The 12,337-nt window shown below is 30.3% G+C and overlaps 1 protein-coding gene across 1 annotated transcript; it reads right to left on the reverse strand.

Annotated features, from left to right (window-relative positions):
* Nucleotides 1-3,763: 3,763 nt before the first annotated feature.
* Nucleotides 3,764-6,009, reverse strand: LOC149546798 (protein HOTHEAD-like). The gene is made up of 4 exons (XM_089791371.1): nucleotides 5,853-6,009; nucleotides 5,085-5,735; nucleotides 4,083-4,908; nucleotides 3,764-3,978 (listed from the first exon to the last, which is right to left on the reverse strand). Exons 1-4 carry the CDS (start codon nucleotides 5,932-5,934, stop codon nucleotides 3,921-3,923), a joined length of 1,617 nt encoding a protein of 538 aa, XP_089647497.1. The 5' UTR covers nucleotides 5,935-6,009; the 3' UTR covers nucleotides 3,764-3,920.
* Between the last annotated feature and the right edge of the window lie 6,328 nt (nucleotides 6,010-12,337).

Genomic DNA, 12,337 nt, shown 5'->3' on the forward strand with positions numbered 1-12,337 from the left:
GGGGGCCAGAGTCAAGTTAGATTGCTAGGGCAATCTTAGAGTTGAATCATGCAATGACACTTGCCTTCTTGCATAGCAGATTCCCTACATGTCTTTGTTTGTCTCTAGGTTTAGATGTCATTTGTATCTTGGTACCCTAAGTAATATTACTTTTAGGTTTTCCCTTGACCTAGATATTACTTTTGACTTCTAGGGTTGTTATCCTATTTGGGACTTGACACTATCTCCTCAATGCAGTGGGAGTGGACCTTTTTGGATTACCATGAGGTCAGGTGGTATTGCTTTTTTACTTTTACCATTGAGAGCCATTAGTTGACACCATGGCTGGAGCTCCTTGTTTTGCATTTCCTTTCATTCTATCTTTCTGTATTATGATGGATGGTTATAACTATACGATGGATGGATTTACTTATTGTATTGTATTTTATTTGATGGATCTTAATGATGTGATGTAACATATTTTATTCAATGCATATTTTTTCAGCCTTTCATACCATGTGATGTGTATGGTGGATGATTGTGCATTCCCAAGTAGCATTCAAGATTGAATGTTTTATATATTGGATTTAATATTATTTAAATTTAAATGTGATTCAACTTCTTGGGATCCTTAACAAATGTAATCTATTTATGTGTTTCTTATATATGAATGTATGTTATTGCTTCCACTATTTTATAATTGTTGTTAAATGTTATCTTTAAAAAAAAAGTGTGGCAAACTTAGTAAAACTTTAGATTAGTTCTTTTGGATCCCTTGGTGGGACGTTACATTTTAATTGTTGTACATACACCAAAAAAATAGAATTACATTATTTTAGATAAAAATAGTAATGTTTGTATAAGAAAAATAACTTATATTAAAAGAAAGAAGAAAACTACCTTCCAAGCATTAGAGTAGTTGCTTGTAAATTTGTCCCTAAACTATCCTTGAGTATAGAATGGCTAAAAACCCTTAAACTATCAACCTCTTTCATGTGATACCTTTGGTCAATAACAAGGTCAACTTGATAGCCTCCATAAGAGTGTCATATTGATGCTAGTGTACCCTTGAAAATGTTAGCCAAGGAAGAATTATCTGATGGATTTTGTAGCAATTTTGACCCATTGAATTGTAGCATCTTTGAGTTTTTACTAACATCAAACAAAAAACTATTGTAAAAATGATGTCATGTTGATGTAAGATAATGTCTTCATAGAAAGAACACATTCATCCAGATCAGGAGGATGAGAAAAATAGCTATATCTCATAGAAAGATTGCCTACAAGGTAATTTCTATTAAGCCACAACTCACTTGTTTATAAGGGATAAGCCACCTTACTAAATATTTCACCTAATTATTCGTTATGTGTGGCATTTCCCCCCTTGATATAGCTTGTAGAATCAATATAATTTTTTAAATTATCTATTATACTAGGGCCTATATGTTCTCATATTCTAGTGGTTTGAGGGATTAAATCCCAATGGTTCAACAAGATGGATCTTGAACCTCTTTTCCTACTAGTTTTGAATCTAATAGTAGTGTAATATCAAACTTCTCAAATTATTATGGTGGACCTATTCCACTTAATAGAAAAATTTGAGGTCTACCTATGTTTCCTCTTGAAAAAATAACCTCAGTCAAATCTAATGATTTTTTTGCTGATACGTGATAATACTCTTCACTTTTGCTACTAATGCATTCCACACTACTAGCCTTCAATTTTTCTACAACATTATTCACAATCTAACAATTTGATAGACTATTTGAGGACTTAGAAAATGGTTAAACTAGGATGAACCTTGGAACCACATTAAGCTCGGCTCAACATGGTCCAACAAATTCATTGAAAATAACTTTTACTTAGAATATTTTGAGGATTGGTAAAGTAGAACCAAATAAGTTGACCAAAAATAGGGCAACTAGATAGGGGGAAACAAGTTGCTATATGTTAAATGAAAAGAAATCAAAGTAGGGTTCATGAATAAAATATTAAAATTCATTTGAGTTGGGATCCTGCAAGGGCAACTTCCCTTTGAACCCATATTGGGGTAGATGACCACAAGATGCATTTAATAATTTGGAGAGAAATTGTAGTAGTACAATCAAGCTAAATTTAACATTTAAGTTTGATAATGAATTAGGCTCCATATAATAATAATAGTGAACAATTTTTGTTAGGGATGTGTACTCTTATCCATAGTTTTCTTTAAAAATAAAAGATTCACTAGGATTTTATAGAATTTTCATACAATTAAAAAATAATCAACAATAAAATTAAAGGTTTTCCCCTAAAATAATGTTGAATTTGCAAGAAATTTTGTACTTTTTTTCCTAAAGTATATATATTTTTAAAGATATCACTAATTTGCCTCTCTTTTATAAAAATTTATGTGCTTGGTTTGTAGTCGCATATTGTTGTCATCATATGCAAACCAAAAAAACATGTCTAGTATCATGGGCTATAAAAGGACCTTACCTTACCTTTCCTTCCCTTTTTCTTTCTCATCACAAATTAAAGGAAGTTTAATAATTTTCTCTTAATATAAGAAGGCCCTCATGTATAATTTCTTCTAAATAATTGAAAATTTTCATTTTTGGTTTCCTCGAAGATTGTGTATAGGCTCGACTCTCTTTTCTCTTTTTCCAAATTTAATTACAATTCTAAGCTAGTTTATATGTCTTGGTTTTGGATGTTGCTTGGTCCCTTCCTTGGATGGTTAAAGGTCTATCTATGGAGTCTATGCAAATTTAAGTCTCTTTTTCGATGCTATATTGTTAATTTAAGGTTGTATCATGTTAGCTATGATCTATTACTATGCTCATATTAGTTATTTGAATTCCCTTGTTGTCTAATTCTATAAGAGAAAAAAAACCCTCTCCCAACTTTACCAACAAACCAGAAAAAGATGAAATAGAGGTATATACACATTGTATTAAACAAAAATAAAAGAAATATTGGATACACATATATGTAGTTTTATTAGATATGGTGTTAAAAAATATAAATAAATTCATATCTTAAAATAGAGAAATTTATACAATTTATAACTTAAATATATGCAAATTTTAGATGTTCTATTTATTTCCTAAGTGTAATGGAAATATCATACTCCGGCAATATAGAGACTTTATCAAAATTAGGTAGTGATAAACTTAATAATAGGACCCATAAGATGATTATATAGTATTTATCAATACATTTGTATGTATTCTTGATAGATTTATTATTATCTATCTCTATTGAGTCAATATTTATTATTTCAATTACAATAAGGATGAGAAATGCCTATTTAATGTAGTTTCTTTATATATTTTTAAATTGATGTTTATCTATGCTAAGATTTAATTGTTAAAGACAAGGCTGATATTATTTTATTTTTAAACTAGAAAACTATAATAATTATATTTAGTAGAATCAATGTCAACTTTAGTTTGCATTGAATAATATATAATTTCAAATTCCTAAGATTTACTTTTATTGGAAGAAAATCTTTTTCTAAATCAACCATCAATATATGTCTCACAAATAGTAAATTTTATAGGTAGTTCTTATTTTTAATTAGTATAGTTAATACTAAAATTTGATAAATTGAATAGCTAGCTAATTTTTTATTGTATAATACAAAAGATAGATTTGAATATAAATTAATTATTATTGATATCTATCCACACATTTGATGCACGTGAATTTGATATATATGTGATTAATATTAATTTAATATTGACTATGGCAAAAGAACTTGAAAATGATCAAATTTGTCACTAAAGATGGACATTGATAATTATTCACAATGCTAAATTTTTTGTAATAAATCCTTATTAGAATTATTAATTACATCATCATATAGTTATGTAATCTGAGACTACATAAAAAATGGTATTATTCTAAAGAACATACATAATAAAAGATAAAATATAACACATTATTTTGTAGAAATTTTAATTTGTAGTATTTTTAGTTTCCATGCGTTCCTTGATGATCTGAATTCCCACGTACCTACATACATGACCAAATACAAGTACATCATTAAAACAAAGAAGAAGAAAAAGTTCAAAGATTTTACAACAAATAAATTATATTGAAAGAGAAAAGAAAACTACCTTCCCAGCATCATAGTAGTGGCTTGTGGATTTGTCCCTGGGCTATCCTTGAAAATGGAGTTGTCAACAACCCTTAGACTATTAACGCCTTTTACACGATGCCTTTGATCAATAACAAGGTCAACTTGACATCCTCCATGATAATGCCATATTGATGAAAGTGTATTCTTGCAAAACTCAGCGAGGGCGGCATTGTCTGATGGGTTTTGTGGCAATGACGATCCACTAAATTTGAGCATCTTTGAGTTTCCACTAACATTAAATGCAAACTCAAGGATAGGTGGTGTCATGCTGATATAAGATAATGTCCTCACACCAAGCATACATTCTTTTAGATCCAAAGGATGAGAAAAATAGTTATATCTCACAGAAGGGCTCTCGAAAGGGTCCTTGCTATTAAGCCACAACTCACCCCTTGATAAGGGATAGCCCACCTTACTAAATATTACACCTAGATATTGGTTATGTGTAGCATTTATTTCCTTGATATAGCTAGTAGGCTCAATATATACGTTTGAATTGTCTATTATACCCACGATCTGTATGTTCCCATACTCTAGTGGTTTGGGGGATTCAATGATAACGGTTGAACGAGGTGGGTCTTGAACCTGTTTCCCTACTAGTTTTGAATCTAACTGGACAGTAATATTCAACTTTTCTAGTTCTTCTGATGGACCTATTCCACTTAATAGCAGAAGTTGGGGACTGCCAATGCTTCCTGCCGACAAAATAACCTCGCTCATATATGATGACTTGTTGGTTGATACTTGATGAGACTTGCCACTACTGCTACTCATGAATTCCACACCGCTGGCCTTCAGCTTCCCTGGAAAATTATTCACAAGCTCATGACCATCAAACTCTATATGGAATAGAAAAATTACTTGATTAAAACAAAATAAAACTGATTTGTACTTGAATGCAATTTATGCTTACTACACAAACAGAAATAAGGAGGATATAGATATAAAAAGGATATGGAAATATATAACACGTGCGTACCCGAAGAGGAATCAAAAAGGATTCTGCTGGCCGTCGTATTGAGGAGAACTACAATGTTGTCTGGATTTGCGTACTGCAGAAGATCCGCAGCCGTGTGTCTGGTCCCATTCTTGTCAAAAATGGTAGCACTAATCTTGGTGCCCTCCAAATGTTCAAGAGTATACCCATTGTAAGGAAGCACTCCAGCTTCCAGAAGGCCATCCCGGACAGCAGAGCTCCAAACAAAAAGGTGGTCAGGTTTGAAGGCATTCAATCTCTCCACCCATTCATATGACTCCTTCACAAGCTTCTCGTCCCAACCCATCTTTCGAATGTATTGAAGGCTTGCCCTGCTGTAGAACCCCGCATTGACTGACGTTCCACCTCCCAAAACCCTCCCCCTCGCCGTCTGCACTCCATCCTCTGTCACAAACCCCTCCAGGACGTACGGATAATCGCTGGCGTTGCCAAATACCTTGAAAAACACTCTGTTGTCTGCAGTGTCGGGATTTCCATAGGGAGAGTCTCCCCTCTCCAACACCAAAACAGAATGACTCTGTGACAGCGTTGCAGCCAGAGGACATCCTGCTGTTCCTCCTCCAACCACAATGTAATCATAAGTTCTCGCAGCCGCCTTTTCAGCATCAAATGTCATAAACGAATATGGATATTCTGGACACATCACCAACAATATACATGTTAGGAACGAATATGAAACTCATCAATTGTTTATCAAGGGTAATAAATCTGAAGGAGGAATACTTAAAATATTTAAAAATATGCACTGACCTAATGCCTCCACTGGACCGAGCAAATGATGATGATTTGTAAACAAAAGCAGGCATGAAATTAAAAAGAATAGGATCTTCATTCTTATTTTAATCTAACTCCTCGAATAGCGTACAATTGGAAATCAATCTAGCTGATGTATGTTATTAAATTGAGGGGAAATACGGCCGAATTTATAGAGATTCTCCGTCTACTATGGCCGTCGTTCTGCTTTTCGTGTCAATTTACAACTCTGTTCCGATTGGGGAATAGTTATCCGATTTAATAGTCAAAGATTATAAACGTGTAATTTAAAATGTTATCCGATTTAATAGTCAAAGATTATAAAACCAAGATAAAAATAGTCATCAAAGACATTTTTCTCTCAAAATTAATCAATTCAATAAATAAGTCGACAGAAAAATATTCTGTTAAACTTCGTAACGAAGATTTAAATCTACGGAAGGATGTGATTACCATATGTCCTTTACAATGATATACAAGATTAGCGTGTCCCTAAGTTATACTCAAATATTTTCAAACTGTTATAACATAATTAATTAATATATATTACTTTTGTATTTATAGTCGGTTTTCGAATGGATAAATTAATGTAAAATTCGCTGAAGTTCCTTTTATTCATTTCGAAGAGTGCTGTAACAGACGTGACGTCTTTGACGACTTAAATTTGAAAACTCTGTAATACTATTCAGTTCTTCTAGAGCATGAGTACATGCTCCTAGAATTCCACGGAGAAGAGTTATAGATATTGTCAACCAATAGCAGTGCACAAATGTCTGTGATCGTTTCCAACATTGCTTCATTTTTCTCATATACTCAAGTTCTCGATATCAATCAAGAAATGGTTTTTGAATGAAAAAGATGGTGCCTATGGATGATAAGCATTGCTTTTCCCTGTCTTTGGTGGCAAAATTTAACTTTTCTTCTTCTAAGAAGAATTAAATGGATGATGAGGACTTTTCTCGATTTATGTTTGCAAATTTTGTCAAATAAATCCTTTTATTTCAACTTAAATCATTTTAGGGCGTGAAATTTGGTTAAAACTACATGTTTCAAATTGATTTTTTATTTAAAAAATAAGTTTATCTTTTCCATTTAAGAATTTGTGTTCTCTAGAATCTTTGTTATATGAGAATTTAATTCTTAGAAGTGTTTGACAGAAAGATACAAATAACTTTATGATAATTTTGATGACACGGTAATCGATGCGTGTAAGATTTGGTAGAATGAGAAAAATATGTACTAATTATTTTGTAGGTGGCTTCAAGTCAAACTTAATGCATTTAAGATTCATTCTATTAACAAGGATAATTATCCACTTGTGAGGTTCTATTCAACAAATATTTATCGATGAGGTTAACAAATTTTATTTTATTTTTCAAGGGAATCCAATCTAAGGTTTGAGGTGTGGCTTTGTCCTACCTATATCCATGATTGGCTCTTGTCAAATGACTCTTTTACTTGCTATAAAAAGTGTTTGACACCCACCTGTGTGTCCAGTATTCTATACAACTACATTTCATGCACACATTTGTCATAGTCCAATACTCTCTCTTGCTTCAATCATTCTAACCATGCCACCAAAAAATATTGTGCATTAAAATCTTAGGGGTTTTCTACTAGGGAAATTACAACTTGGTGGTTGAACTTAAATCTATATCTTCATACTTTACATAATGCTTGAGTGTAGAAGCACAAACCTATGTCACCCTTTTCTAAAGGAAAAGGCTAACGAAAGTAGAACTAGTCACCTTCAAAGATATAAAACTAGTTTTATTATCTAGAATATGTAAATGAAATAAACTAACGAAATGTGTAGAAACTGATCGAGTTTAGGATTGCAATATTTAACAATTATTTAGAATAAGAATTGATATATTTTCATAGTTTTTTATAGATAATTTTTTAGTTGTTGAAAAATGCTGAAAATTAGGGGTCTAGTTCCCACCACAAAATTGTACAGAAACAAACATATTTCTATTTGATCTCAAACTATGTTATAAACAACATATATCTAGAACATTAAAAAAAGAGGCTTTAGACATATGTTTTCTCTTTTATAACGATTCAAATTTCAACTCACCTAAAATTGATAGTTTTCATCTCCCACCATATTTCTCAAAACAAATATACTTTGACTAGAGTTAAAATTATGTATTCTAGAAGAGGACCCTCTGCTCTAGAACATCATTATAATTTGCAAAACAAATTTCATATGATTTAATATTTTTTTCTTTCTCAAAATCAAATTCTCTCCGAGTGTTAAAAGATGTGCTTCTAGAATTCTTTAATTACAATATAATATATCTAATTGAAACACTATAAACTTTATGTGAGAATTTTCTTGACTTTGAGCTCTATTAAATTTTGAAATCAATGAACACAACATTGATTTATAATAGTTTTATAACTATTGTGACATATTTGGCAAGATGATTTTGAAATCCTTTTTAATAGTATTAATTTTGATTATGAATGGATTATTGAATTTTGAACTCTTATAACGGTGCCTAATTAGCTACTCTCAATAGGGAGTCCTTTTACATCACACACTAATGAACTAATTAAGTTTGAAACAAAAAGTCAACTTTTCCTATTTAACACATAATGTATCAGTTAGTCATTACTATAGATTTGTACAAGAAAACAATATGTAGTTGAAGATATTTATATTTTATTTAAGATCGACAGATCTTATCGATAGATTTTCACTTATGGGAATGAAGGATTATCTCAAAATTAGCATGAGTGAATTTTAATTTTAATTTTTTAAAACTATAATGCACCCCTCTTCCTTCCTAGAAACACCTTTCTACCAAGACAAAGAATCCATTTAAGAAGAGTACCCACCTTGGGTGAAGAGAGGAAAAAAGTGATTTAAGGATGGGATAGCATTATCAGTGACAAAAGACAAGAAATAAGGAGGATTTAGAATAAGGCCAATAGATTTGAAAGGGCCTAGAGAATAATCCAAGACAATAAGGAACATGAATTCTACCAAAATCTATCTAGACAAAGATATCAATGGTTGAAGAATAACCAATCAACCCTACAACAAAATTAACTTGGAAAGGAATTGCATCCCCATTGTAGGGCCTATAGGACCAACAACCTAATCTATTACAAATTATAATCTAAAACCATCAGCACAAGAAATAGTGGTTGAATCATTATGTAGATTAGAAACAACAACAACACCTTATTTTTAGGAGCCAAATGTAACTTAAATGACAATTATTTATTGTTAAAAACCAACAAAATTAAAATCTAAAGAAACATTGGTACATCTAACTATATCTTTTAGAGTTGTATTCTATCCAAGAACCACTTTGGACCCAATGGATGCATTGAGACTTCCCACAATTACATATAACTCGGCCTCTTGAGAAATATTTTTAAATATAGCGTAATATTGTGTAGAGACTACCTTTCACCAAAAATAAGGTTTCTTAGTGTTAATTCTTTCATATTTGTAGTTTTCTATCACTTGACCAGTTTTGAGTCATTGTTTTGCATTTGAATGGAACGGCTTCATAATTTAAAGACTAAATCTAGAACCCATTTTGGGTGCATTGATTATTTTCCAGAGGAAGACCTTTAAAAGAATCTATGGTAACAATAATATGTCCATAGGTCGAGTGAAGAATATAATAGGATGTTGGAATCCCAATTGAAAAATCTCCTAACCCATCACTAACAAACTCAAGAACCAAATAGGCATTTTACCAAATGATTTAGAAGAATGATTAAAATAAAGGAGTCATAGTATTTAATTCCGTATATTTTTAAAGAAAAATATTAATATTTTAAGGGGATAATTTTTTTAAATTTTTATGTTGAAATTTTACATAATTGAAATTGTATTAGATAAATGTTTTAATCTAGAAATGTAACTAATGAATACCGATTTCAAAAGAACAATAATTGGAAATGAAAAATGAATTACCCATGCTATTAATTTCATGTATTGGAATAGGACAAATGGAAAAGGAAAGGAGCCTTAATTTATCAAATATAGGTTACAAAATTATAGTATGAGGAAATACAACAAATCATTGCATTAAATATGAAGCACAAAGGTTGTAAATTTATGGTTTTCCACTTAAGAAAGCTCAGCTACTAATTTTATAAATTACATATCGAAGAGTGTAAGCATTGAACAAAGAGACATATAACCTTATTGAAAAATCATACCTTTAGTGTGAGAGGTTTAGGATATGAAAAGATGACCAATAATAGTGAGTATTTTATTTGTCTTTAGCACCATGTCAATAAGGTTTATTATTCTTGAACCACCCAATCACTTAACTCTTCATTGGTCATTTTTTTTGTGTATTTTGAATCGAGTTAGCAAGTTTGTGATTTCTTAAACCACAACCCTTCATTAGTTGGTTTATTTTTGTTCTTTTAGAGTGGATGAGAAAATTTTCTAGTTACTTAAAAAATTGATTGATGAACTATTTATGAGGTGTTGTGATACCCCTCTAGTTGGAAAGTCACATTTTCCTTAAATCTTTATGCCCCCTCCATTAACAATTCAACTATTCAAATACCTTTGACTCTATAACTTAGTGCTATGTTTAAGATATTTAGTAGCTAGAAAAAATATTCACTTTAATAAAGTTGTAACTCAAGCCCAACTTCATTGATTATCTACTTACTCCCCAACTTCTATATGAATGCTTAATGTATAATAACGAAAAATACTAAGAAATAATTATTTTCCACAAATTCTATGACCTTTCTATTGAGTTTACTTCTAGCATTTTTCAGCGAGCTACCTTTGGAAGTTAGTTTAATTATTCACCCAACCTTAAGAATGTTATTATCCCAATAAGTAAAGAAAGAGTATTTCTAATAATATAGTCCCATGCCACTTCTAAACTTAAATTTCAATATTTTATTACACTTCTTTAACTTTTAACTTTTACCCCTAAAGACTTTTAAATCTCTCCTACCACATGTTATAACTACAAATTTTAAGAGCTAAATTCCAATTGACTAAAATAATAGTTATGTGTAGAACTTAAGCTAACAAAAAATTATTATTTTTAACTTATAATGGAGAGAACATGACTATTTTTACTTTCTACAAAAACATAACCAATATTCATAACAAAAATATTAGTTTAAAAGAAAGCTATTCTGTGATCCAATCTCCTTATTAAAAAAGACACATTTAATTTTTTTTCTAAAACCTAAAGATGTAAGTTTTCTATTACTCATGTTCATAATCACCACTTCTCTAATTTTATTGCCAAGGATAGTAAAATCAAGATAATCTTTTAACATAAATAAAATAATAGTGAAATATCTAACAACCTAATCATTACACAGTAAGGTTTGACTCCTAGACTAAAACTATTAAATAGTAAAAGTTGACTTATTGTTCCAAACTTAATCTCTAACTTAGTGTGTGATTTTAAAGGATAGCCATAAAATATATTAAAAAATAAACAAAAAAAATATAAACAAATATGTGTAGAAAATAATTTTATTAAAAATCTTTACTAAACATTTAAAATTAATGAAGGATATGGTTATTAAATATTCATTACATTTCTTTATAAAATTAGTGAGTCCCTAAGTTATAATCAACTATGTTAAGCTTGTTAGAAAAACAAATAATAATAATAATATATAGGATAAACAATGTGTTTCAACTTAAATCATTTTCAAGGCATGAAATTTGGTTAAACTAATGTTTTTCAAAATGATTTTTTTCAAAATAAAATTAATAAATTAAATAATATTTTCTATTTAAGAATATTTATTGTCTCAATTTTTCTTTATATGAGAAATTAATTTTTGAATTCTTAAATGTGCTTGACACAAAGATAAATATAACCTTGTGATAATCTTGATGACATGGTAATCAATGAGTGATAGAGTGAGAAAGATAAGTAGTAATTATTTTGTAGTTGGTTTGAAGTAGAACTTAATGCATTTAAGATTCATTCTGCTAGGAAGATTAATTATCCACTTGTAATGTTCTATTCAACATATGTATATTGATGAGGTTAACAAATTTCATTTTATTTTCCATGGGAACTTGATCTTAGGTTTGAGGTGTGGCTTTCTTCTACCTATATCTATGCTTGGCTCTTGTCAAATGACTCTTTTACTTTCTATATAGAGTGTGTGGTACCCACCTATGTGTCAAGCATTGTATACAACTAGGTTTAAATGCACACATTTTTCATAGTCTAATACTCTCTCTTGGTAGAATTCAATTATAATCATCCTAAGCATGCCACCAACAAATATTGTGAGATCGAGATATGGAATTTAAGATAAAAATAAGTTGTACCTTTTATTGAATGTGTGAATTTATTGAATTTTTTGCTAGGACTAAAATAGCCATGAATGTTCCATATGCAATATAATGTTGCAGACAAGTTGGTAGCACAAGGCAAGTGCACTAACCTTTTAAAAATAGGAAAGATTTTGAATCTATCCTTGTCAAGAATTATATGGAAATCTCT

Source organism: Cupressus sempervirens, chromosome 7, assembly GCF_028749045.1.
Source record: "Cupressus sempervirens isolate cs-2001-9-10 chromosome 7, ASM2874904v1, whole genome shotgun sequence".
Lineage (NCBI taxonomy): Eukaryota > Viridiplantae > Streptophyta > Pinopsida > Cupressales > Cupressaceae > Cupressus > Cupressus sempervirens.

Coding starts and splice junctions, on each gene's coding strand:
- LOC149546798 (XM_089791371.1), bottom strand. CDS start 5,934: ATGAAGATCCTATTCTTTTTAATTTCATGCCTGCTTTTGTTTACAAAT. Junction 4,909..5,084: donor CCTTTTTGATTCCTCTTCGG/GTACGCACGTGT, acceptor ATAATTTTCCAG/GGAAGCTGAAGGCCAGCGGT. Junction 3,979..4,082: donor ACTACTATGATGCTGGGAAG/GTAGTTTTCTTT, acceptor TCATGTATGTAG/GTACGTGGGAATTCAGATCA.